A 27,964-nucleotide genomic window follows, 5' to 3' on the forward strand; every position below is an offset into this window, starting at 1 on the left:
ATCCTTTGTCCTCGCCAACCAATGTTATCAATTTTCGACTAGGGCTTTGTACAATAAATGTACAAAATAATAATAATATATAATAGAGAACACAATGGGGAAACTGAAATCTATTTTTGGATAAAGACAAAAATTAATGACAAAACATGTCACTATATAATGTCTGGAAATAATTTTTTTGTTGTTGTGGTTAGAAAAACGAGCCCGATTTGTGGTTGCTATTATATCCTCTGAAAATGAATTTGTCTGAGCAGGGGAATTTTTCATACCGGCGCGGCGCAATACTCAAATAATCAAAGACAACTATACATTTTTTGATAACGAATGATAACGAAATATTTTTGTGAAACAATTTTTTAAATTTTAAAACATTGATGCGAGCCACTGGCTTTATAAAATATACTATTATATATCATTTTATAGGTAATTTTATTGGCTTTCATTTTTAGGCCTCTAGCATTTTTTTACTCAAGGTAATCATTATCCGGAGATATTTAGCAAAAACTAAAATGTATTTTGGGGTGTTTTACCCAGGTCGGTTGGATAATATTTCAAATATTTTCGATACATCATTTTATTTTATATTGTCCTAAAATAGGCCTAACCCTTTAGAATTAATACATATATTGTAATACCTACGTTGTTCTAGAAACTTGGAGTTCATTTATCTTTTTGACAAAAATATTTTTCTTCTAGATTAAACATTTTATGATTTATTATTATTTTAAAAATATATTTGGCTAAACTCGTCTATTATATTGTTTTTTTATACATAATTAATATACATCGAAACTATTTTAGTACACTGGACATTTAACGGCTGTAATCTTTATATTATGCAACAATTTTCAGAACGTCAATTTTATTTTTAGTAATTTTTTGGATCCTGGTAATAGATGCCTAAAAAAATCTAATGTGGCACATAGAGTAGACTAATTTATTGATATATTTTTTTTTATTTTCTACGATTTTTTGATACATAATTAATATACATCGGAACTATTTTAGTACATTGGACATTTAACGGCTGTAATCCTTATATTATGCAACAATTTTCAGAACGTCAATGTTATTTTTAGTAATTTCTTAAGGAGGGATATGGTGCTAAACATATATTTTTTTTTATTTATCAACTGATTTCTCTAGAGCAGTGTTTCTCAATCTTTTGTAGAGTGAGGAACCCTAGAGTGCACTTTTTTTTTCTAGGGAACCCCTACCCTATATTCTTAAATATAAGACATAGTGCATGTTTGGTTTTGTGTCAATATATCGATATTAATACTACTTATTGAGCTTCTAAATTAAGAGTAAATAAAAAAATGTAAGAATTAAGTACATAATATATTAATAACTCAGAAACAGTAAAACACTTAAATATTCATTACAAATATTTTTTTATGAGCTTAATGCGAAGGATGGGCCTGTTTGTTTGATACAAGTTTGTCGATATCGGGTTCAATGTTTGAAAGTTGTATCCGCATATCTGCTTCAGGATTAAGTTTACTTCTTAAGTCGGTTTTTGTAAGAGCATACTTCGAAAACCCTACTTCACAACGGTAAGTTGTAGCAAACGGCAACAATTTTTTAACAGCAAAATTGGCTAATTCTGGATATTCACTTCTAAGCTGGGCCCAAAACTGCAACAATGTAGCCGAGTTGAAAGTAGTTTTAAGGTTTCCATCGGCAGCAACATCAATAAGTTGTTCAATTTGTTTTACAGTTAGGGTTTGATGAAACTTTTCGACTGGGACTGAGAATGGATTGCGAACCCAATCAAGATCCTCTTCTCGTCTTGGAAAATATTCTCTGATTGAAACTTGTAGGTTCTGAAGATGGTTTATTATCTCCGAAGTGATTTCTGCTGACAATGCAGTCTTCGACTCACACACAAAATCATGCAGTGTAGGAAAGCACTCCGAGATTCCTCTGTTTATACACGATTCCCAAAACTGTATTTTATTTAACTTGGCCTGGATTTTGTCATATAAGGAGATTACTGTTACAGAAGTTCCCTGGAGTGATAAATTTAATTCATTAAGGCTTGAAAAGACATCGGCAAGATATGCCAAACATTGTAACCACTTGATGTCAGTTATTCTTGATGATAATTCAAATGAAGAGTCATTAAGAAACACCATCACCTCATTTCGCAGAGTAAACAGGCGAACCAATACTTTTCCTCGCGATAACCATCGCACTTCGGTGTGAAGCAAAAGCGTGGTGAATTGGCTACCCATTTCTTCACAAAGAACAGCAAAAATTCGTGAATTTAGAGGCCTGGACTTTATAAAATTTACAATTTTTACTGCTTCATCCAAAACGTTTTTAAGAACGGGAGGAATTTTTTTTACTGCCAATGCTTGTCTATGAATAATACAATGGCTACTTTCAATTTCTGGAACGACATTTTTAACACGTGCAACAAATCCAGAATATTTACCAGTCATTGCTTTTGCACCGTCAGTGCAGATATTAATGCACTGATTCCAATTAAGTTCTTTTTCAGTGATATAAGAATCGATCATCTTAAAAATTTCCTCGCCGGTTGTATGGGTCTTCAAAGGTTTGCAAAGTAACATTTCTTCTTCTGCAGAGTTGTTGTGTATGTACCTCACAATAACAAGCAATACTGCACACCCTGCCACGTCTGTTGTTTCATCAAGCTGTAGTGCATACCAACCACTACCTTTTATCCGTTGAATAACTGTATTTTCTATTTCGTTACTAATTTCATAAATTCTCCTATGAACAGTATCGTTTGAAAGTGGCAGCATTTTTACACTATTACTAAACTTTTCACCAATCATGGTTTCGACAACATCTATTAAACAAGGTTTAATAAGTGTTTCGGCAATTATATGCGCTTTTCCAGCCTTAGCTATGCGGTAACTTACTTGAAATGAGGCTTTACATGCTTTTTCATTAATGCTGCTACCCACTAAAGACGATAAATTCTTTTTACTTTTATTCATTTCCACTAACTTGCGTTGAAAAAAATCCACAGGTTTGTCCTTGTATTCACTATGATTTGTTTGTAAGTGTCTTAGAAGTTTCGCTGGAGCTAATGAACTGTTGCTGAAAGTCTTAAAACAAATTACACACTGGCTGTTTGGCGCACTAGGATCCCCAGTGGAAGCAAAACCATAGGATAAATATTCTGGGCAATATTTTCTAATTTTAATTTTCTTATTCGCAACGGGAACAAAACTTGAAGTTGACGGCTCATCGCTGCTAGCATTACTCCAAATCCCTTCAACAGTTTCATCTTGACTGATGGTTGGATCTTCCTCTACCTCTTGTTTTCTTTTAAAACAACCAGTTTTCAGCCATTTATCCATTTTAAATAATAATTACATAAGAGTAAAGGCAAGAAAAACAAACAAATCGTCTTTCAACGGGTTTAAAACAAACACTTTCAATGCGAAGACTGCGTAAGGAAGGCTACCGCATAAAAACAAAAGCACCTAGGACAGCGGCCGGCGATTACTAGAAGGCACAAAATAGCAAAATACATACACGGCATTACAATGACTGCAAAGCGAAGTAAAATTAACGAGTCGCAACAAGCGCGCGAGCTCGGGCTCGGATGCAGATCAGAAGGGGAGTACTAAGAATATTTTTTTTATTTACACCATTTCATTTGTTGTTGGGTGATACCACAATTTAAAAAAAAAATTATTGGCTTCTTGCGGAACCCCAATCGCCCCTTTGCGGAACCCTGGGGTTCCGCGGAACCCAGTTTGAGAATCACTGCTCTAGAGCTATCAAAACAAATTTAATAATAACATAAAATTCTAGATAAAGATAGAAGGAATCTAAACATCAAACTATATACAGCGTTTCATTTAGGAATCCACCCTCATCCGCTTCTACTTTCCTAGACATTCTGTACAAGTAAACATATTTTTCTGAGCTATATTCTAGCACACAGTTTAGATCTACATTTAAACAAAATCCCTAAGTGCTTACAGGAGTGACATTATCTTCAATACAAGGTTCTAACTCAGTCACTAAAAGGGGTTTAAGTAAGTAAATATTATTTTTGTCATACGCTCCCAAAAACAGCTATTTTACGGACTCATTTCAGTCCGTAAAATGTTTCTTTTTCGGCCTAGGCCGTAAAGGTCGTCATGGCAACCTTTATGGACTAAAATGTCTAGAATTCATTGTTGGTTGTTTTTATTTTGTCATTCGAAATTTGTCACAAAATCACATAAAATTATACATATATTTATAATTAAATTATTAAATACTAACAATATCAAAAGCTAAGTTATTTGTTTAAAGTAAGTACCTAGGTACCTATTTAACCCAGATATTACTGAAACTTTTATTTTCATTTTTCCTTATAAAAATTTAGAGGCGTTTTAGATAAGCTATTTGAAACACTTTTTTCTTATAAATATTTTTATTTTAGATAAAAGATTTGAAGATAGTAGGTGTATGTTTAAACGGACGGTAGGAACTAGGACTACTTTTACAACTTAACCAAATCTAGATATACAATTTGATTTTACATTGAAATGACAACATAAAAGTAAACAAAATTGTAATAGACTTTTATTCTTTAGTGTGATAACTTAGGAAACAAATTTTTGGATGAAGTGCCACATCGCACTTTTCACAACGGAATGCTGCCTGTTTGTGACACACGGCACACCTGGTCTGCTTCTCTTGATAAATGACCAGATGGTCAAGCCTGTCGTATCTTGATTCTAGATGATTGTTCTTACTTTTCTTCGATGGGCCACGTTTTGTTGTTTTCTTAAAAGTTTCCAGCAATGCAGCAGCAATACATCTTCGAAAAGTCAAATGATCCATATTCCCGCCGTTGCGTTTATGAAGCTGCCAAGCGTTTTGTTCTGCCATATCTAGGCAATGAGCCAATAAACAAAAGTACCACTTTTTTCCTCTAATGGCGATCCGGTATAAGCTGATATTTTGATCAGCTCTGTCGACGCCTCCCATACTCTCGTTATATTTTTTGATCATATGAGGTTGGTCAATGTTGACATTTTTCTTCTTACTTTGGCAAAATCTTTTTACTGGCTGCGTAGGAAGGGGCGATGTGACATTTGACGCTATGGTAACAACATTGTTGTCATTCCATTTACAAACTATGACATTTGTGCTTTTCTCCAAAGAATATTCAAATGTACCACGGATTTCCTTTTTTATCAGCTTGGAATTTCTAAGTGGACAACTGGAAATTCTATTTTCCCTAAGGGTGCCCGTGCACTTCAACCCTCTTGCTGTTAGTTCACTTAGGAGTGGCAAGGAGGTAAAAAAATTATCACAAAATACGTGAAAAGGTGCGTTGGGCTGAATATCATTCGATTGCAGAACATCAGCGAACTGTAAAACAACGCTTGCTCCTAGACCCAACGGTCGGTATTTCTCAGGTAGTGGTGTTTTGGAACCTTGATAAGGTTCAAACCATTCGATGTAACCCTGCCTTGTGGTTCCTTGCCATAGTTTATAGCCCCAACGGATGGGTTTGCCCCGGATAAATTGTTTGGAGCCATGACCTCCATAGTAAGGAACCATAGACTCGTCTACACTATGACACTCTTCAAATGGTGCAAACAGCTGAAATTTTTTATTGATTAAATCAAATAATGGTCGCATCTTTGAAAATTTATCATTTTGATCCAAGGAGGTGTTATCATTTGTATGGATATTTTGCATAATATAGGTAAACCTATCTCTTGATATAGCAGAATACACCAATTTATTTCCAGCATCGTCGCTATTCTCCCAGTACATAGCCCTTCTAGGGAATTGATTGTAACCACTTAGAAGCAACACTCCTATAAAAGTCCTGACCTCATTTGCAGATATATCTCCTGCGTGATTATGCTGTGATGCATATAAATTTGAATAATCGGTTATCAAATTAACAACTTCATCGTCAATAAACAAAGAAAATATTTCTAGTGGCGACAGAGAGTTTTTCGGGCCATAATATTCTTTCCAGTCTGAAAAGTCAGGTTTTATATCTTCTTTTTTCCAAGTATATAAAGGTTTTTTCCTCATCTTGTTTGGCAATGCATGTTGCTGATTGGCAGGTAAATATGTTGCCAAGGGAAGTTCATCCTCGGAGTCATAGTGATTATCCTCAAACACCCCTGTAGGATTGCAAAGAGAGTCAGCATCTTCAGCCATTTTTAAACGTTTTACAGATGTTGATGGAATATCATCTCTGTTTTTATCACCTTCACATTCCCCGCCATCAGGGGACTGACGATCAAAAATTACTTCAGCATCAGCCATTAGCTGGCTCCCAGGAAGGTTATCTAAGATAACGGTATTTTCGTCGCCAGAATCCTCATCGGTGTTCCATCCATCTGGCGGAAAAACAGCAATTCCGTCAGGTATTTCTGTATCATCACTCAAATTTTGAATCTCTTCTATAATCTCATGCAGTTTTAGCGGCTTCTTCCACTTCCTGCAAACAAAAGAGCAATTTTTTATTTTTTTTACACACCCACACAGAGACACACACTACGGCGCAATTTTTTCGAATTTTTGGACGATTATAAACCTAGTGGTTGCGAAAAAAAATATTGTCTATTATAATACCTCTTTATGCTACCGCATGTTTAAACCAACACCACACTTTGAGGTTATGTTACCAATGAGAAAATAAAATTATTGGGTTAAATGATCCTAAATCAAAAACTATACTTCCAAACTAATGTAAATATAGGTATGTACAATAATTCATTATTATAATATTTCTAAAATTCTTACCTCCAATTATCCATGTTTTTTACTCTTGGAAGTCACTAAATTTCACAAATTATTTCTGGCGCTCAAAACACGCTCTAATAACCACTCATTGGAAATCTGCTGAAGAAACATCAACAGGTTATTGTCTTGGTGGCGCCATCTACCAAAGGATATCCGAATCTTTATTTTACAAGAGTTTGTAAAGTGTATGTTTAAACGGACGGTAGGCTTATCTGGGTTAAAAGAGGCTTTTAAATTAAAATATTCTTAAATTACAGTCACAAACATTCAAACCATCGTCAATTTGGTCGAAATATTCCATGCTGAGAGCAGTGTTAAGTGTTAAAGAAGATATTTATATTGACAAATTTCCAAAACTTATTGCTTTTTTGAAGAGGAATTCGGTTGGTTACGAGCCTAAAAAGTCTAAGGTTTTGTCCATAAAAGAGATCGGTGATTTTTTGGCCACGGCTAGTGATGAAACTTATTTACTTACTAAGGTAAGTTTGCGATAATGATTTTTAAAATATATAGATGGTTTCTTATTCCATTGTATTTGATTTTTAAATTATTAAATACTAACAATATCAAAAGCTAAGTTATTTGGAAAAATAAAAATGAAATGAACAATTTTGTGCATTTTGAAAACTTGCATCTGCAATCGAAACGACTCCTCCATTGGCAGGTAAATTTACTTTCTGATGAGGTGGAGTAAATGCGAACGATGATGTACTTGGTAATACATCCGTGGAAGTGGTCGCGATTTTCTTTTCCCCCATTAGCAGTTTGCAAACTTTCTTCTTTTTCTCAATAGATTCTTCTATGTAACCTTCGGCCACTGTGGACGACCTAAATAATTATTGTTGTTTAGAACAAGATCGGAAAATATTAAAATTTTTACCTCCAACCTCCTAGGCGTTTCAGCGATGTAAAATCCACATCTGCATCTGCAGCAAGAGTAGCAGAACTACGTCGGAAACAATGACCTGTATATTCGTTTGGGTTCGACAACTTTAAAAATGCTGCTACAATCGATGGCATCTTCCCAAATGAATGAATGCCGACTCGTTGCACGGTGCATTTTCCTTTACGATAAGAGATGAAGACATAATCATGTGGTACATTTTTTGGCCTAAGACAAGCATATTTTCTATACAACTCAACTGGATTGACAACGTTCCCTTCGTTCACCACCGGAAACACTCTTTTGATATTAGTTTTTGTATCCGCAAGGGTAACTAAAAGGCAGCTGTTGTCTTTTTCTATGATGTCTTGCACTCGTAGAGAGTACAATTCTTCTCTTCTACATGCTCTAAGGCCAATGACAAGAGCTACCTAAAAATCAAATACAATGGAATAAAACCATCTATATATTTTAAAAATCATTATCGCAAACTTACCTTAGTAAGTAAATAAGTTTCATCACTAGCCGTGGCAAAAATCACCGATCTCTTTTATGGACAAAACCTTAGACTTTTTAGGCTCGTAACAACCGAAATTCCTCTTCAAAAAAAGCAATAAGTTTTGGAAATTTGTGGCCAATATAAATATCTTCTTTAACACTTAACACTGCTCAGCATGGAATATTTCGACCAAATTGACGATGGTTTGAATGTTTCTTGTAATTTAAGAATATTTTAATTTAAAGCCTCTTTTTAAATAGGTACCCTGATACTTACTTTTCGTGCAAATAATTTGCTTAAGCATCTTGTTTACAACAGAATACGCCATTTTTGTCTTCCATTCATTAAAAACATCATATTCTTTCTGGTAAATGAACTTCACAGGAAATCAACACGATTTCTTTGGCCTTATTAGCAATATGTTCAGGATTTTGGAACATTTAAAATTGTTGATGAAATTTATTGTGATTTTGTGACAATTTCCGAATGACATGTCAAAAATGCGATGAAATAAACAAACTCGTTAAGATATGAATTTATAAAGCCAACTTTTCGAAACATTATAATTTCAAATATGGAAAGATTGCAATATGCGTTCTAAAAAACTGTAAAAAGCGTATGACAAAATAGTGTATGTAACACGTACCTAAATTATGTTTTTTAGGACTCATCTACTATTTCGAAAAAAAAAACAACAAACAGTAATGATTCGCAAACAGTAATGATTCGTCCTAAAAAACATCATTTTAGGTACTAGTTACATAAATAGCTATTTCGGGTGTTATTTTTTCTATAATATTTTTTAATTTCTGACACTTCCTGCATAACCAAAAATAACTGCCAAATTGCTTGTTTTAAACATAATATCTTTTACAGTTTTAAATTTTGAACTCTACATGAAATTCTCAACAGGTTCTGTGTAAATGTCACATGCCTAAATTTAGCTGTTTTTGAAATAATTCCAATTTTATGTCAAAAGTAACATTTACAGCGCAAAAAATGATTAAAAATTATTATTATTATTATTAAACATTAGTACAGTTATTTTAGAGTTCATGTAACAACAGTGCAGTTTTTTCAAGAATTACTTTAACTTATTTTAAGCTTTCTGGTAAAGGATTTACACTACATTTATACAATAGTTTATTAAATATAATACAAAATGATCATTCAATTGTTAAAATCGCCATTTTTTAATGTACTATCACAACTTAAAATTTCTTCTTTTTACTTCCTTAGGCAACATTATTTTGTTCATAAAGAATGAACTTTGCCAACGTTATCAATTTAATAAGTTTAAGCGCTTGCTGCACGCCACTGGTTTCATAAAATGATACACTTATATACACCATTTCGTAGGTAATTTTATAAGCAATAATTTATTGATAACTACCATTTTTTAAATAAAATTGACCGTATCGCAGATATTTAGCAAAAACTAAAAATTGTACCTTTAGGGGGGTGGTTTTGGGGGTGGTTTGCACGCTCGGAGGATGGGGACTTTTAGTATGATAAGGGGACTGTTTAGTTATCTGAATCACAATGACTAACTATCACAAAAATTTCAGCTTTAGGGCATTTTGATGAACGAGCACCATATAACTGAAAATAAGTGTCCTGGACTAGGGCCTTAAAGTATTTGTTATTGTTGATCATATGATCCATTGCCAGAATCAACAACAAAATTGATAAAGTTTTTCACATCACCTCGGTAGTTGTTGCTTTTCTGATTGTGGCTGCTGCAATAAATATAATATATCATTTATTGCAGCTTATAATATGTTCTTGTTTTCTTCTTTCTAGTTTTCTACTTGATTTGCCTTTTAATAACACTGTTTTCTAGCCTCTAAAATGTCCTGCCTTGCCACAGATATTGCTGTCCTGTAACGATTTTTTAATAATAATAATAATAATAATAATAATACCGTTATTTCCAAAAAAGTAAAATAAAAATAAAAAAAATATATATTGTTAATTTATACATTAAATAGTAGTTTCCGATAAATAGTTTCCGATGTCATCCATCCATTTTTCCAATTCCCCAGTCATCTGTAGGAGTAATGCCTCTTAGTAAGCTTTAGGGATCCTTTCAAATTTATATAAGGTTAGTGGAGGTGCAAATTCTGCATTTGCGTTTATGGCTTAATTAATGTAGTGATATTTTCCTTTGTTAGCAGATGTCCTATAAGCTTCTTTACCCTTTTCGCCAAAACGCAACCACCTGTAATTAAGGTAAAAAAGCGATTCATCCATGTTCCAAACTCTGGATGGATCATTTAGAATTTCGGCATCTTCTCCTAGGAGAGTGTAGGTATGTCTAAACCATTATATTTTATCCCCAGATACGGATGCTCGCTTTATTTAAGGTATTCAGATTGCTTGTAAGACAGCTCTGGGTGTCGCTTCATAAGAGGCAGTACCATGTTTTCCCAGGTAATTTCTCGACATATGGTCCTTTATCACCGGCGACTAAAAATCTCTACCGATAGTTTTGGGACTGAAAAAAGAGGCCATCTGGTTTATAGAAAACCGCCCATGCACAATTTATCCAACCATTCACACAGTTTGTTTTCATTCGCTTCCTAAAACACCAATCTGGTCCACGTTTGGAATATAGTCTCGGAGCGCGACCTGCTAATCTGTCTCAGCGTTGTCTTAGCACACCAAAGTTTACTAGCCGTTGCTACAGGCATTCCATCTTTTATGTATAGTTATTGAATTTAATCCAGGATTATTAAAGTAAAACAGTTTTTATGAACATTTACTAAATACACACCTGAAAAAATCTTAGTATTTACAGGGCCACTTTACCACGCATATACTAATAAACTGCGCACAAGGATGTTTGTTTCGTTTGGTCACACTCAATAATTACACTGTGTTAACACGGCATAATTTTAATTTACACACGGTTGTGACGTCATGACGTGTATAAGTGGTTGCTGACCCTGTTATGCATGCTCGTTCGTTTGGATTTTATAGCCTAGAATGAAGGTGGTTTAAAAGTTGCCTATAGTTTTGCCTGCCTTACACTTGATGATTTGGCTTGATATGAACTTGCACTATGCTGGTATCTATATTCTTTTTTAAAGCAACACTTGATTTTATGTAAACTAGTATAAGTTCTGTCAATTCGCCATTCCACATAATTTTCTTCACCAAACTTTTTAACCCAATCCTAATAAAAATATAAATTTAAATTTGAAGGAGGTAATTACAAAATTACGGAAACACTACAGTACGAATGAAACATTTACCTGAGCATGAGTCTCCGTTTTCACATCACCGCATACAAACTGTTCTCTATCTAAACTTAACTTGCAAAAATTGCTGTAAATGTAGCCAGCTGGCGAATAAGGCATTTCACCTTGTTTCAACGTCATGTTTTCTTACGTAAGGCGAAACTGTACAATATTTGTTTATTATAACAAATACACGCTTTATGAAGGATGAATGTTCAAAATTCCTAAATAGGTCAATATATATATATATATATATATATATATATATATATATATATATATATATATATATATATATATATATATCTTCTCTTTCAATATATATATATATATATATATATATATATATATATATATATATATATATATACATATATATATATATCATAAATTAAATAAAAACGCAAACACGCCACAACATAACATAAACGTAAACAACGGCCAACGGTATTAGATTTTAATCAAATGTCATTTACCGAATACTGACCATAGCGTTAGGCAACTATCAACACACATCGTAGCGTTAGAACCGCGTGTAGGGTTAGAGACATAGGTTATGGCGGTTAGTGCAGACAGATTGCTATTTCGCGGGGTTGCATGGTCCCTGTTGCCATGTTGCTTAATGAAGGAGGCTTAATATTTTAACAAGTATGCAAATGGCCAAAACTAGAGGTATGGTCAAAATAGGTTCCACTACCTAGTAATAAATTATTTATTTCTGCTTGTATCAGAGAATTGTCTTCCTTGTTTTTAAGTTTGGATATACACTATCGGACAAAAGTAGAGCAACACTTCGAGAAATATTTGCAAATCGCGATTTTTTAATTATACATGCATGATAATGTATACAAATACAATAAATTTAAAAACTACGAAGTAGGCTAGTGCGAGGTTTATTTTATGTTTTTTTTAATATTTCTATGCTGGATTAGTCATGCCAAGAGTAATTCAATTTCAAAGAAGTTGTGAATGCATTCATAGAGGTAACAAACAAGCCGATATTTCACGACAGTTTATTGTTACCCAGTACAGTGTATCTAAAATAATTTCATCGTATAATGAGAGGAGACACTTAGAAAATTGCCAAAATCAGGAAGGCCAAATAACAACAGTAATAACCGACAGATTAAATAAAGAATTGCTCAAAGTGATCTTTGGTCCGCACTTAGAATTATTGCCAATTCAGAAATTACACGATTGGTATACGAACAGTACAAAGAAGATTAGTAGATGCAAAGTTATTTAGTAGACGTCCTACTAAAAAGCCGTTAGTTTCGGAATGAAATAGAGTAGCAAGGTTGGCATTCGCGGCGGCATTTAAACTTGACCGTCAATGACTGGAGAAAAAAGTTCTGTTCAGTACGCTACAAAAAATTAAATCCTGATGGAATGAGACATTATTGAGACGACCAATCAATATAAAAAGTTTAACCCTAAATACGTAACACCTACATTTAAACACGGTAAAGGTATTGTATTTTCATGGGGTTGTTTCTTATGTAATGGGATAGGCCCTATACACTTTATTAATGACACGATGGACCGATTTGTTTATAGGGATATCATGCAGAATGTTCTGCTTCCTTATGCAGAATGGGAAATGCCACTGCGTTTTATTCCAACAGGGCAACGATCCAAAACACTCTTCACAAGTTGTTCAACAGTGGGTTAAGGAAGAGCTGGCTTTCGAGTTTTGCAATGGCAGAACAATCCCCCAACAATCCCATTAATCTCTGGGAAGAGAACGTCGTATTCGTAGCTAAATGTTTCCAAATAAACAATCCTTGATAGATAAATAATGAAGTTTGGACAATCTTCCCGGAAATGTCATTCAAGTTGATTGTTCAATGCCGCGCCGTTGTCAGCAAGTTATTAATAATAATGGATATTCTATCAATTACTAATGTATTACTTTTCTATTATTATTGTTCTTAAATGTGTTAAATATTTTTATTGAAATAAGACACAATAAAATCTGTTGAATACAATTTGTTGCTCTACTTTTGTCGCCCCCATTCTCAACAATTTTTATAATCATTATTATTTACCATTTTTAAACTGATTAAAAGTACACCAAAATTTTATAAAATATTACTTTTAGTGTAAGAATAGTGTGTTAGTAGACATAGCCGAAAATCACAACCTATATTTTAACATTGAAAATGTTTCTGTTATCCTATATAAGGGAGTCCAAATCGAATTAAAATGCTACATTTGCCACACCATGACGTCATATACGGGGCATAGGAAATCTCGGCGCAGCAGCGGCAGCAGTCGGCCAGCGCGCGCAAAACAAACCCATCATTAATTGTTTATTGATATATCTTTATTAGTTTAAAAAGCAAAAATATGGGGTTTTGCTTTGATACCTTATTGTCAAGACATAAGCGAAACTTTTAAATTGTTTCTTTTTTCATTTAGGCCTTCGTTTTCGTTAAATAGAAGTTATATTAAAAAAATCTATTTTAAACCAATCATGCGAAAAGATTGAAATTATTATTCATGTTTAAGTTTTTTTGGTCATAAGCGCTAATGGAAATGTTTTTTGTAAATAATTATAAAAAATTACCCGACGAAGACTTTATTGTGTACTGGATCAAAAAATAGAGTATTTGTTTTCTCTATACGGTGGTATTAATATATCGATTTTTGATGATAGTGCCCTTTTACCCGGTCTAATTTTGTACTACTTTCGGAATAAGGGTCCCATATCATGTACTGTACTTCATCCTAGAAAAATTCAGCTTGTGACACCGAAGTGAGAGGTAACGTCAAAATAAGCTTTAATCTACCTACATCATAGGTAGGTGTAGGTACTCTAAGGTATATTCTACCTAGACAGTAATGAACTAGCTGACAGTAGTAATTAATTTGTTATCCGATAAGTAGTTGTCATTATATAAGTTTAATCATCTTATACACTCCTATAACGGTAGGTTTGGGTTTTTTCCTGATTGGTTTGTTAAACAAAAATATACTGGGCATATAAATACTGTTACAGGTTAATTCGTTAAAGAAATATATTTTTATATTTATTTTAATAATAATAGTATTATAATAGTAATGGCTATATTATGTTATAACACATACATATGTATTGAATGTATGACACAACCAATCATTGTTTTGTTTTAATCTCACAAATAAGAAATGTTTTATAGTTTTATTATAAAAAACAGTGATTATACAATTTATTTACACCTTACACTGTTTTTCTGTAAGGGTGTAACCAAATATATTTCGTAACCTCTTACGACAATAGGGCCACAAAGTGTTTTATTATAATGCTTAAAGTTAATAATATATTTGTACATAAAATAAAATAGACTAGAAAGTCAATTAATTAATATTGACGTAATTACTAAATAAGTACAGATTTTTTCTAATTATTTTAGTGTATTTTCAGTTCATTGCATTATTTTACTCACAAATAAATGTTTTATGGTTTTTATTATAAAACAACGATTAATTTATTATACACCCTTAAACACTCAAGGAGGATATTTCGTGACCCCTTATTTAAAGTGGACTATTATCAATGTTTAATTACCCAGCGTCTTTAATAAAAAATCTAATGTAATTTTTCATAGAAATGATCTGACAAAAAGCAAATTTATCAAAAACTTTGATTATCTACAAGGAGTAAACCGCTGACAAATGTCTGTATACTAATGCCAAAGTAATGCCAAAATACAAAATTAAATACCAAAATTTCTCATATAATGCCCCACTAATGCCAAACTGATTCCAATATAATACCACTAATACCACGAATAATATGTAACACATTTGTTTCACGAATTAACCTGTAACAATACTGGTAGAGGTACGTGCACAGATTTTTTCTAGGTAGCAAAGTCGTTAAAAGTCTAATTATATTTAAAGAAGATATCATTCAACAAATTACATTATAGGCCAATAATGCACAAATACCAAAATTTTAGCGTTTTTAACGTGTAACATATTTCTTTAACGAATTAACCTGTAACAATAGTGGTAGGTACGCGCACAATTTCTTTCGCTAGAGTAACTTATTAAGTCGTTAAACAGGCCTATAAAAGCTATAACAACATAGGTAGCAATTTAATTCGAGTTTAATCTCAAATAATGATGTTTTTTTAATTATTTCTGGAGGTGTTCATTATTAAAAGTAGATATTCTTTAAAGGTTATGCGAAGTAATAATGTTCCGGTGAGACCGCGTATATGTCACCGGATTCTGGTTGAATATAAAGACTTTTCTATAGAAAGGTTTTCTATATTTTCAACTTTCAAAATAAGACTAATTTCTTCTTATTCTTTTAAATATTACAGTGTTTCTTTTTCTAAAATGTTATACTTAATTTTCGTAAATTAAAAAATCACAAATGGAGGAAAATATACGTTATTGAATAAAGTTTATACAAATCACTTTACCATAACAAAAAGTAAAAACATGTCATGGCGGAAGATATTCAGGTGGCATTTCACACATTTATGTTAAAATCGAATTAAAATAATAAAGTTGCCTAACATGTTATACACAGATAAAAAGTTTCAGAATCGATTAATACGCAATCCGCTACGCAGTCAACTTATTCCTATGCGCAGATGAGCGTCTTCAAGACTCTTCCTTCAGCCAGGGTCACGACGCCGCAGAAATCGACCGTTTGAAAATCGGCAGGTTGGACACGGTGGAGTACGATATTGGCGAGTCTGAATATTTATAAATTTGCAGTAAAATATGTTGGAAAAATAATCCATACATATATAAAAGCTCAAAGGGTTTTGTTGCATCCATCCACCAAACCGCTTTACCAATCTTGATGATTCTTTTTTAAATGAAGGTATATATGTGTAGATTTGTTATGAGGTATTTTATAGTGCTTAATGGCTATTTCTTTGTGTAAAACGACTAAATACTAAAACACTGAAAAACACCTACACAATACCTCCAAAATAAATTATTTGTCATTGTCAATGGTGTCATTTAGATAATATATTACGTTTTAAAATATTTTAGAGTGAGTTCATGCCGCCAGCTTTAGATACATAAATATTAGCACAAAGGTTCGTACACAAAGCGATTTTAGAAATTGTCTCTTAGAGTAAAATTATCTCGGAACAGTTTGGCGTATGAAAATTCCTTACTATTTGGTCTAGAAAATTAAATCCTACAAAAATTAAATTTTTGAAATTCATCAACAAATGGGTAAAGTTAGTAAAAATTTATATAAAACTTGGTGACCTCTTGATTATACATAAAAATTGGCACAAAGAGTAAAGCGAATTTGAAATTTATACCCTTAGAAATTAAGAATAGGGAATGAAAGTTTGCTGTACGAAAATGCATACTATAACATTATAAACCAGACAGTATAAAATTTTATACAAGGGTTTAAGCGACATCATAACGAAATATATCTTCTCAATTATCCTTCAAGAATAAAAAATAACCTATAAAAATGTAATTCGCCACTATATTAGTTAAAACTAAGAAACCCATATCAAATTTAAGTTTGCGATTTTGACTTATACTTACAAAAATCTGAACACATTTTAAAAAGAAAAAAGTTTTTGATAATATATTTTTGTAGATTGACTACAAGTTGTATAACATAAATTTCTACGACCGGTCTACTAGTGGATGATAGTGGTCTGCAGCATCGCCTTGTGGTGCAAACGTGGGCCTGTTAATCTGTGACGTGACGCACAACAGCCAAGAAAAAGCAAGTGTGGCTAAGGCAGTAATTTAAAAAAGTCTTTTAGATACAGTAGTAGGTATTAAAAGTTTTGTGTTTAAATGGGGTTTACTGCCGGTTAAAATTATATGTAAAGTGTAACTTCCGTAAAAATTCTTTATCTGTCATTGATCATGATCTGTCATCATGGTAACCTGATGTTTTTTATGTTATTTTGTTTTTCGGGTTTTTGCTTGTTTTACGGATAGGTGCGATCGCATAATTATTATTGATAATGTTTATTTAATGTTAACACTTTTACTTTTCAGTGAATCTTTAAATCAGTTGTTTTTTGGTAAGTTCGTTATTTAAACATATGTATGTAATACACTGATATTAACACTAATCATATTTTTACGTTTTTATTCATCATTTTCAATGCCCCCAGTTTGCATGTTTGTTTGTAAGGACTGTGAATTTTTTATTCAAACATGAATAAAATCATTTTCTTGCTCACTTTTATCCGATATTGTATGTGGATGACCGAAACAAAAGGAGGTTTGGTAACGAAAGGTAATTTGTAACCTCGAAACCATGCTAATATTATTGGATTCGCAATTGGGTTTGTCCATTCACTGAAATTTATTAAACAGCCTGCGCCTATGCTACTTACTGTTTTTATTATTTCTTCGGTTTGTATCTGCTCCACTAGTGATCTCTCGGTGTACCTTTGGAATCTGGAGGTCTGACCCTTTCTTCACCTGTCTGACCCCCGACGAGCCGGGGATGAGGTTTAAACTACGATTTTTAGGGATATAATTGGACGAGATTCGTGTTGCGTACTTCCTTAGTTTGACGTATCGTTTGAACGGCGCATTTGTTTGTAGTCAGATAATTTTTTGCTCCTTACTGACGCTTTCAAGCGTTTTACAGAATTAGTTTCTCATTTAGGTCTGTCCCGAACAAAAATCCGTTGTTGGGACACTGTTGTCCTGAAATTACTTCATGTTTCTCAAACACGGTACTATTTGATTTTGCGTGTTACAGACACGCGATGGAAACAGAAGTAACAATTCTACCGAGTCAGAAAAGACCAGGTAAAATATCACCTTTTACTTTTTCGGAAGTTTTCGACATTTTCGGTCATATTTTTTTGCTAAGACGGCAAACCCTTTGCCCATGTGTTTCTATATATCCGTATAGGAAGAGTCTACCAAGATACTCTGTTTTATTAGGGGCCCTTCAGGGTTAAGTTTTGGCGGACATAAATAAAGAAGGGATATTTTTTCAAATTCATAAAAGATTTATTAAGTTCTGTGAGTAATTTTCATTATTCCATTTATTAAAATCTCACGCCATCTCAAAGCAATATGGTCGTGCACTATAAAGGGGTATTTTTGTCAGTATCTGGGTCATCGCCCAAGATTTTCAGACATTATCTGACAATGGTCAGGTCAAAATTTTAGTATAGGTTTAAAAGTATAGTTTGTTTAATAGGATAGGGGGAATATAGTTGATTTCTAAATTATAGGCGGTTAACAGATACCGCATATGTATTATAATTTTTATCCCTTCTAGGTATTAATCTCTTCTTGCGTAGGTATTAATAGGAAAATAAGTGTAAAGTAGAAATTTATGAAAAAAAATGTATACAAATATAATTATAAATAAATAATATTTATTAACTTAATGGTTACAATTTGTTTTTCTTTCAACTTTTCTTCCTTTCTGCTCATCTTCTCTCTGTTTTTTATACAGAGTTACTAACAAGTTATATATATATATATATATATATATATATATATATATATATATATATATATATATATATATATACTTCTCTTCACTATATATATATATATATATATATATATATATATATATATATATATATATATATATATACTTTAATGTAACCCATGTTCGATTCTTAAACAAAAGTTTATTTTTATCGATTAATTGCTCAACTTCATGTTTTTTGGGGGCAATTTTTTTCGAAATGTGTTTCTGAAAATATTCTTTTATAATATTCATTTCTCTATCAGACCAGGGTATTCTCTGAATTTTCGGTTTTTTTCGCTCTGGATATCTTACATCTAGAAATTAAGATAATAGGAAATTAATTTAAAAAAATTACATTTTATTTTACAGTCAATTGCACATTTGCACATAACATACCCAGTAAATAAATGAGAAATTTTTATTTTAAAAATATAATACCTAATTTACGATCCCTATTACATCTATTATCATGTTTTAAACAAAATATTTCAAACATAATATGTCAAATTGAATCTAACCGAGCATTAGACTTAAGTTTAGATTTTTATTGAAATACGTTTATTCGATTAATAATTTAAACATCAAGCACAAAATTGGCATGGTAGATACTTTTGGTACCACTAGAATCATTGTTATGTTTATCATTTTCCAATTTGCTGGTACCTTGTAAATTTCTTGTGTTTTTCAGATTATTTTTTTTTCTGGATTTCACAGAAGTTTGTTTATTGACACCATCATGACTAAATATTTTTCAATATCTTCGTCGGATTCATCAGCTTCTAAGTTGTCATTAGAAAATTGATTTTCATCAAGATTTTCCCTTTATATTGTGCCCCTTTTTCACTGTTTATAGCTAACAGTATTTTAGAGACTTTAGCTGTCTGGATTTACAGATATATATTTTTTAATTGACTTTTCTTTGACCAAACTAATATATTTTTTTATTTAAAGGGTTCTTGGCTTTTGGTCAATATTAAACTTTTTCTGGGTTTAGGAAGTGTTTATTACATAACTAACGTTTCGGTTAAGTTTTAACCTTTTTGAAAGCCTACAATACGATATTATCAATAAACAACTGTGTAAAAAAATATAAATCAAACTTACCACAAAACGTACATTTCCTTCGTCAAACTTGTATTAAAATATGGGTGCATAAAATAACAGGTGATAACACATAACATTTAACTTAAAAATATACTCATACAATATCACCCACATGACACAATAATTAACATATACAGTTTAAAAATTTAATAAACTGTGATGGCCGGCCCAATGTAATTTACAGATATCTAATATACGTTTAGATATTATAAATTATTAGAAATTTACCTGTAATATTCTTCGTGCGTTTTTTTAGTATGTCCCATGAATTTGGCAAACTGTTCCATTTCTGACACTGTGATGTTCATTACTTGAAGAACCGTAGCTATATGTTTTCTTAGTCTGGTTGAGGTGAACAATTCTTTAATAGTTACACCAGATCGGTCAGCCAGTTTCTTTAATACGTGATAATCACTTAGGCAGCGATTTTCGGTTTTGGGATTAGCAAACAAATATTCATTGCTTACTGGAACACATTTGTCTCTAATATGTAACATAACACTAAAAAAGGATTGAATTTTTTTTGGAAATAAAATAGAAACAGGTTTGCTTCCTTTGCTTCCTGTAACAACGCGTTTAAAATTTTGTGTCAAGATTTTTTCGTTTTCTGTCAAATTTTCTATAAATTCTTCTTGATTTGTCGGTTGATTGTTTTGGCAAGTTTGCATTTTTAAATACTGTATTTCCCATATTCTTTTTCTGTTTAATAACAACGTTAATGCTAAAACACATTTCGTAAGTAGTTTAAAGTGTACAGTAATATCTTCATTTGCTTTAATATTTTCACATGCCTTAGTGGCTTCTTCCATTACCAATTTTTGAAACATCATTATCTCGCTACTAAGCGGAACCAACTTTGGCTTTTCCCAGTTTTTTTCTTTTAGATCTGTAAGGGCAAGACTAGATAACTCACTATTCCAATGACAAAAAATTATATTTCTTAAGCGTTTTATATTTTTTAATGCCAATTCAGGACTATCACATTCTAAAAAAAGGCTTTTCTTAATAAGCATTTTGGTAGCTATAGTACAATTCTTTTAAAAGTTCCTCAATATGGCCGACCTAGTTACGAAAATTGGTAATTTTTTTTAATGAAAAATAAGTTGGCGTTAGCGAATTCAGAAATTGATTTACTCTTTAGTTAACAATAACATTTTTCAGGATTGTCAAGTTGACGTTAAAGTTAGGTTATTAGGTGGTTGTCATAAATCATAAATAAAATCATAGAATATTGAAATTATTTAATAAGAATAAAGATATTTTACCGCAGATCCGAAGAGATTTTACTGAAGGTATTTTATAAACTTTCTCAGTGAGAATATTAACTCCCTGTTTCTTATATTTTAGTTAAAGGGACCGGACGTAAGAACTATAGGAATTGAATTTTGTTTTTCATGTTTTGACGATATCGAGTTCCTAGAATTATCATATTGAATAATTATTTGTTTAATAAGTGAAATTAATAGAAGACTTGGAAATACGATGATGCGTTTCATGTTATAGTTGATATATCACCCCATTTCTCTTAAGTTGTTTTTATTTCAGTACAGTTAATCACAAATTGAATTGAAGTGTGCAAAAACAGCTATATATTTTCAAACATCTTATTTAAATAGTTCTTTTATATACTGAATACTGTCCATTGGGCCATACTTTATACTTATTGTATGCCTCCTTGTATACTTGTATACTTGTCCATATACTGGCCATTTATATATACTGTCTTTTGTATGCCGTTAAACTGTATCAACTACAAAGTCTTTAGCAAAAAGTTATAAGGTAATAAATTTTGTAGATATAATTTATGAAAATTTATATATAAAGATTAGAACACAATTAGAGGAAAAAAAGAAATACTCAAACTCCTTTAAATATACTTTATTAAAATAACAACAGCAAAAACAGTCACATCCAAAATTACCAGAGCTGTAATAATCAGAGACATTTCTCCATTATGCCTTTATTAAATTTATGTTTCACACTCCTGTCAGGAAGCCAAATGTTTGTTTAAGTATTAACTTATTTTAAATTGCCAGAAACACATCAGAATATCACAACCACAACTATAGGTTTGGAATCAGTACTAAATTTTATACCTAGTAAGTGATGCGTCAACTCTGCCGTCCTAACGAAAAACGCAGTAACTCGAAAAAGTAAGTTTTGGGGAAAATAGGTTTTACTGTTTGTTCACTGTTTGTTGCTTTTTTATAAGACTTTTTGAAAAATTTGAATAGAGTTGGAAAATATAGATTATTTTTGACTTTTTTGAATATTTTTTGTGCATATATAGTCATTTTGACTAATAATAATTTACGATAATGCATTTTAGCCTAGCATCGTAACCACCATAACTTCATAATTACTAGTAAGAAATGCAGTAAGTACCGCATTGTTGCCATTTTACTGCATTTATCACTAGTATTCTTTGATATGCCGCCGTACTAATATATGAAAAGAGGACCTAACTTTACGTATTAATTTTGCGAAACCATACCCCAATAATATTTATTTTAAGTAATAAGCTGATTTTTTGGTACCTATAATAACGAAAAATATAATTTTTGGGCAAAAGGGACAGGTTTAATAAAAAATGTAGCCATTGAATTGGGAGTGTTTATTTGAAAATCTATACATTAAATACATAGTTAAAAACAAGGGTGAAATTGGACTCCCTAAGCGAACCGTGACAACCAAATTTTTTTAAACAATAACATAATTGAATAAAATACAGGTAAGTATAAGTATAGAAAAATATATAAAAATACTTTCAAAAAACTATTCAAAGGAACTATTTAAATCATTGACATTGTCATCAACGTCAATGTTATACCAAAACTGCCGCCTCCCTTCTGCCATGAGGGGGCACAATTTATTAATTATGCCCTCTTTCTTATTTTTATTAATGCCCCTGGCTTTAGTGCAAGGCAGTGGTTTTGGGATCCCATCTCGTTCTGGTTTAGCCTTTAAAAATGATAAAGTTTTAGGATCTTCTAAATTATAATTATCGAAGTAAGTTAAATATTGTTTGCCTCGTTCCGCCAAGATCATAGTTATATCTGTCATGTATGGACGAGGCTGCATTTTTTTAATTTTGACCTGGGAGGTCTGATCAATCCAGTTAAAGAAATTATTAATTCTCATTTCAAGAACCGTGACTTTTCCGGAATTAGCCGCCTGTACTGCATCACTAAAGTCTTTAAAGTCGCTTAAGGTGCCCTTATACTTCATCGACAGTTCTACCTGGTGATGAAAACTGTCGGCACTCATGTAAGTATGCCCTGGTTCGAAATATTTTACCCATATTTTTTCTGCTTGTATTTCTGAACTGTTTATTATATATACAAGAAAAGAAAAAAATGTCCAATTTTTATTTTGGGCTGAACAGTTGTCCAGCCACAATGTAATGATTCTGCTGTCACGGTTTTCCAGAAAAAAGGAGTAGAATGTGCTAATGATATCTTCTTTTTTCCGGCCAGCAATACCCTCATGCCAAATGCAAGCTATGGGTTTTAAGCCACATTTCTTTCCAACTGGTACAAAGGACTCATTGAAAACAATAATTCGCGGGGTAAATAGAGCAATTTTATATTGATCTAACCTTGGAAGCATAATAACCTTTTGCAAATCTGCGGAATAGCAGACCTCCAAATTGTTATTATGATCCATTTTGGCATCGTTCCTATACATATTTCTGGATTCCTCCGCTTTTTTTATGTGTTTGGTATAGGTCTTACAGATGTCACAATCAGGATCAATATTTTCTTTTGAGTGGCAATGGTTTTCAAATATTGCACAACATTCACACTCCTCATGTCCCAGTTTAGTGAACGAAATATTTTTAGCCTTTACGGCTACTCTATACAACTCGTAGGAACAATAAAAGGTAGGGTGTTTAGTTAAAAAGTCTTTATACATTAACGTAATCGACACATCACTTGGTAGATACCTTTTATTTGGAGCATGCTCCCTTCGATAATGGGACACTGATGGGTGAAAGCTCTCAATATGTGCTTCTATAACATCCTTATTAAATTTTCTTGTTTTAGGATATTTTCCTAAAACAAAAATAAATAATTTAGTAAATGCATATGATTATTTTCCTTGTAAATACCTCTCATGTCAGAAGAAACAGATATGTGATTGTCACTTTTGCTGATAGCTTGTAAAATAAATCTATCATTTTTTTCGTGGTAGCCTAAAGTGGTTAAAAAAAACGTTTTACAAATTTTGATTCTTCTCCCAGTTTCATCCTGAAAATAATATGTAATGCTGCGGCACCTTTTGGAGTTTTCAGTATTATTTAGCTCAGTTTGCTCTGTATTGCTTAGGATAAATTTTTTTCTGTCTGTAAAATTCAGTGATTGATAGTTTTTATTTAGTTCAATCCTCCTATTTTCTGGAATATGAAGGTTGCATTTTTTTGGACAATTTTTACATGGGGGTTTTAAATTAAACTTTTCTTTTGCTTTTTCTTTTTTTTGTTTTAAACGTTCTTTTAAAGAAATGTTGTATTTTTTTCTCTTACGTATTTCACCCTTCTTAGTAAGAGTAGGATTTTCGTTAGTACCTGGTGGGTCTCTTTCTAATTGAGGATTTTCAGTTCTTGGGGGAATAATCTGAATATCGTGAATAACAATTTTTGAAGAATTTTCAGGAGATATTTGCGGGGGCTCATTTTCTAAATTATTTAAAACACTTTCGTCAAAAATACTGCTTCTAAATGAAAACTCTAATAAACCCTCATCGGCCTTTAGGTCATCAGTCAAAATAAAATCATTGATGGCGCTAATATCTATTTCTTTATCACTAGGTATTATTGGATGCTCATGAGAAACATTTTCTGCAAAAAGTACACAACTTAATACTATTACCCTTATTTAATTATTAAAAAAAGTTGTAAAACTTACCATCTACGGGTCCTAATGGTGTGTGATTCCTATCCTTTAATTTCAAATCAGTTTCAATAAAATCAGATGTTTGATCTAAAAATAGTTAATAAAACGCATTTTCTTAAGTTACAAAAAACTGAACCGCCATAAATTTAGTTAGATAAAGACACACCTTTATTATTAGTGGTTAAAGGTGGAATAGTATCGTCAGCAACTTGATGGAAAATTTCATCTTTATCATATCGATTATTATCAACAACTTTGTCATTAATTTTTTCTTCACAAGTTACACTACTAGAGTTATCATTAAGGAATAATGCCACATTTTCCTTATTGGCCAAATTTATTTCGGGGTAGTTGTAGGATAGTTCGGCTTTTTGAAAGTCTAATTTCGCTTGTTTTCCTGTAAAAATATCATTAAAATACGAGTTACTAACTACCAAAACCTTGACTAACCACCACCAGTTACACCACCAACACCACTTTTTTTACCAGATTCACTACGGATATTCTCCATAGATTCACCTGTTTTTCGTTTACATGCAATGGACATTAATAATTTAGTTCTTGAACTTATCTAAAAATACAGTTAAAACATTTATTCAGTATTTAAACAATATTAAAAAAACCAGCTCAGCGCCTGGGACTTTTGGGAGATACAGAGAGTAAAGTAAAAAGAAAAAATTAAAAATCAAAAACTAGACCGAAATTTTTGGGCTATGTTAATGATGATAGCTTCAAATAAGGCGAAACATTTTTATAAATTTTCTTATTAATACTTGCTCCTAAATACACAGGGTGTTAATTAAGTATGTACCATGAAAGGGTTTTCTACTACCGTGTGTAAAGTACTCACTTTACGCACTAAAAACAGTGTATAAAGTAGCACTTTTTCGCACTAGTGCATAAAATAAGTATTTTACACACTAGTGCGTAAAGCAGTCTGCCAAAAAATTGCATCAGCAAAAATTTGACACCTGACGCACTGGTTTTTAGTTCGTTACTTTACGCACTTACTAGTGTGTAAAGTAAATTTACTTTACGCCACTACGGTGTAAAGTTAACGACTTATTTTCTTTATTTAATGAATTTTCGGGAAAAAATTGAGGGTATAAGAAAAAATATTGTATGAAACACGTGTGGAAAGTTCTTTTTTTAAAATGAAAAACAATCCCATTCGTAAAAAAAGTATCACTTAACACAATTGATACATAAATAACGATTTTATATTTTTAACGAATTAAAATGTAGTTTTTCTTTTAAAACTCTGAAAACCTAGCATGTTTATAGGATTTTTTTTCGTAAAATATTTTTTAAAAAATCGTCTGGTAAATTTATTGCACGTACCTAACTAACGGCCGTAAATTTTCTACTAATAAATTGAAATAAATCCACAGACTTACCTTGCTATCCATTATGACGACAAAACCACAAAAACACACAATTTTTAATTATATTTTTTACTATTTGATAACCCGGTAATAATATTATATTATTTATAATACTAAATTAATAATTATTATTTAAACACCTTCGCACCTTCGCATCAGCTAAAAGCTCAAATCGATCTGTTCATTCTTACAATAAATATGCTGTTTCAGTGTATTTTCTGTCCTTTATACATTAATAAGTTTAAACAGAGACAGAAATACGATTCATCAACAGTAATCTTGCAAATGAAATAGGTTAGAAAACCGTTAAAGCTTACGCGGGAAAAGTTACTGCACTTTTCCTTAGCAAAGTGTGACGTATCGCGTCACTAATACAAGGGTATAGGCGTAAGTTATTTGTGAATACTGCATTGTGATTGGATAATCCATCGTACTGCGTTTTTTGTTAGTAATAGATGATGTTTTTGACTCCTTGTACATGTATAAATTATAGCAAAGTTTGTTGTACTGCGTTATTCATTAGGATTTCTAAGTTACTGCAGTTTACCTTAAAATAAAGTGATTTTTTTAATGGAGATCCAAAGCAGTTACACAGTATATTTTTAAATACTGCATTTCTCGCTAGGATAAGTGCTTACTGCGTTTTTAACTAGTAATATGATGCTTTAAGCGAGTTACTGCAAACTTTTTTTTCAAATTTTGAAAAAACCAAATTTTTTTTGGAAAAACTGAGTTGGTAGAAAGATAGAGAATATGTTCAAGAATACGAATTCACCAAAATCTCAAAATCGAAAAAAATCGAGTTACTGCGTTCTTCATTAGGACGGCAGAACTAACAAGTATAGGATAAAAAAGAATTATTATTAATATAGAGGGTACTATACGATGTCCTTCTGCTTATTTATGAAATGACTTTCCTTTCAAATGTGAGGAATACCAGTAAAATAAAACATAATTTTTGGTTTGGTTTGGTGTTTGATATTCTAACTACATCTGTTACAAACCTTAAGTGCTTTTAGTGAACAACTGTATTTTTTATTATTCTTTGTGAATCCTGTAAAGTAAACAAATATATATTTCAAGAAATATAAAAACAATGCAATAGATATCAAACAGGTTCATAAAAACTACTTACAATAATTATTGTACATATTATATATTTTAAGTGTTATTTATCTTTGGTCCCATTACCAACATTATCTTATTTAGGTCTTCTCTACTAATTCAACTTTTAAACCTGTTTTTTAAATCAGTTTTAAAATATAAAGAAGGTTTAATCTTTATATTTTAAAACTGATTTACAACAATCTGTAATGCCCGCGCTGTTTCCTGAAATATAAGTTTTAATCTATTTATTATCATATACATATTACAAACCTGAAAATTACTGATACGAGGAAACTTCTCAAAATAATTAGAGACCTTTTTACAAACATCTGGACCTAATTTATTTTTCACGAATTTGTGGACAGGTCAATGCTTTCCTAATACGTTTTAAGCGTTTTACACATTTTGAATATCTTCAGCCTATTGCTCAGTTCTTGATCAATTGAAAAAGATTATTTATAACTATATAATTAGTACTGCAGGCTGCAGGTTAAATAAAGAACAAAATCCAAGTAGAATCTGTGAATAGAAACTCAAAAATAATGAAAATATTTAGAAAAAGGGGCCGTAAACGTCACTATCAGCCAATTCAGAGTTCAATTAGATTTACCACAGATTATCAATTTTGAACATTGATTTGAACTACAGTCGATTC

General features: G+C 31.7%; 3 protein-coding genes across 4 annotated transcripts; all 3 read right to left on the minus strand.

Moving 5' to 3' along the window:
• Window positions 1-1,403: 1,403 nt before the first annotated feature.
• On the minus strand, window positions 1,404-3,338 carry LOC115889666 (zinc finger BED domain-containing protein 5-like). Its single transcript, XM_030909726.1, has one exon. The coding sequence runs from the start codon at window positions 3,336-3,338 to the stop codon at window positions 1,404-1,406; it is 1,935 nt and encodes a 644-aa protein (XP_030765586.1).
• Window positions 3,339-4,314: 976 nt separating this feature from the next.
• LOC115889661 (piggyBac transposable element-derived protein 3-like) lies at window positions 4,315-6,967 on the minus strand. Of its 2 annotated transcripts, none has more exons than XM_030909717.1 (2): window positions 6,754-6,967; window positions 4,315-6,448 (listed from the first exon to the last, which is right to left on the minus strand). In XM_030909717.1, the coding sequence occupies exons 1-2, from the start codon at window positions 6,765-6,767 to the stop codon at window positions 4,561-4,563; spliced, it is 1,902 nt and encodes a 633-aa protein (XP_030765577.1). In that variant the 5' UTR covers window positions 6,768-6,967; the 3' UTR covers window positions 4,315-4,560. The 2 variants fall into 2 exon arrangements, with proteins under 2 accessions (XP_030765577.1, XP_030765578.1); XM_030909718.1 differs by having other exon boundaries at window positions 6,509-6,967.
• Window positions 6,968-22,042: 15,075 nt separating this feature from the next.
• Window positions 22,043-27,029, minus strand: LOC115889658. The gene is made up of 5 exons (XM_030909715.1): window positions 25,268-27,029; window positions 24,984-25,214; window positions 24,830-24,904; window positions 24,034-24,762; window positions 22,043-23,977 (listed from the first exon to the last, which is right to left on the minus strand). Exons 1-5 carry the CDS (start codon window positions 25,362-25,364, stop codon window positions 22,698-22,700), a joined length of 2,412 nt encoding a protein of 803 aa, XP_030765575.1. The 5' UTR covers window positions 25,365-27,029; the 3' UTR covers window positions 22,043-22,697.
• Between the last annotated feature and the right edge of the window lie 935 nt (window positions 27,030-27,964).

This window comes from Sitophilus oryzae, unplaced genomic scaffold (assembly GCF_002938485.1).
Source record: "Sitophilus oryzae breed Bouriz unplaced genomic scaffold, Soryzae_2.0 scaffold_818_pilon_pilon, whole genome shotgun sequence".
In the NCBI taxonomy this organism is placed as follows: domain Eukaryota; kingdom Metazoa; phylum Arthropoda; class Insecta; order Coleoptera; family Curculionidae; genus Sitophilus; species Sitophilus oryzae.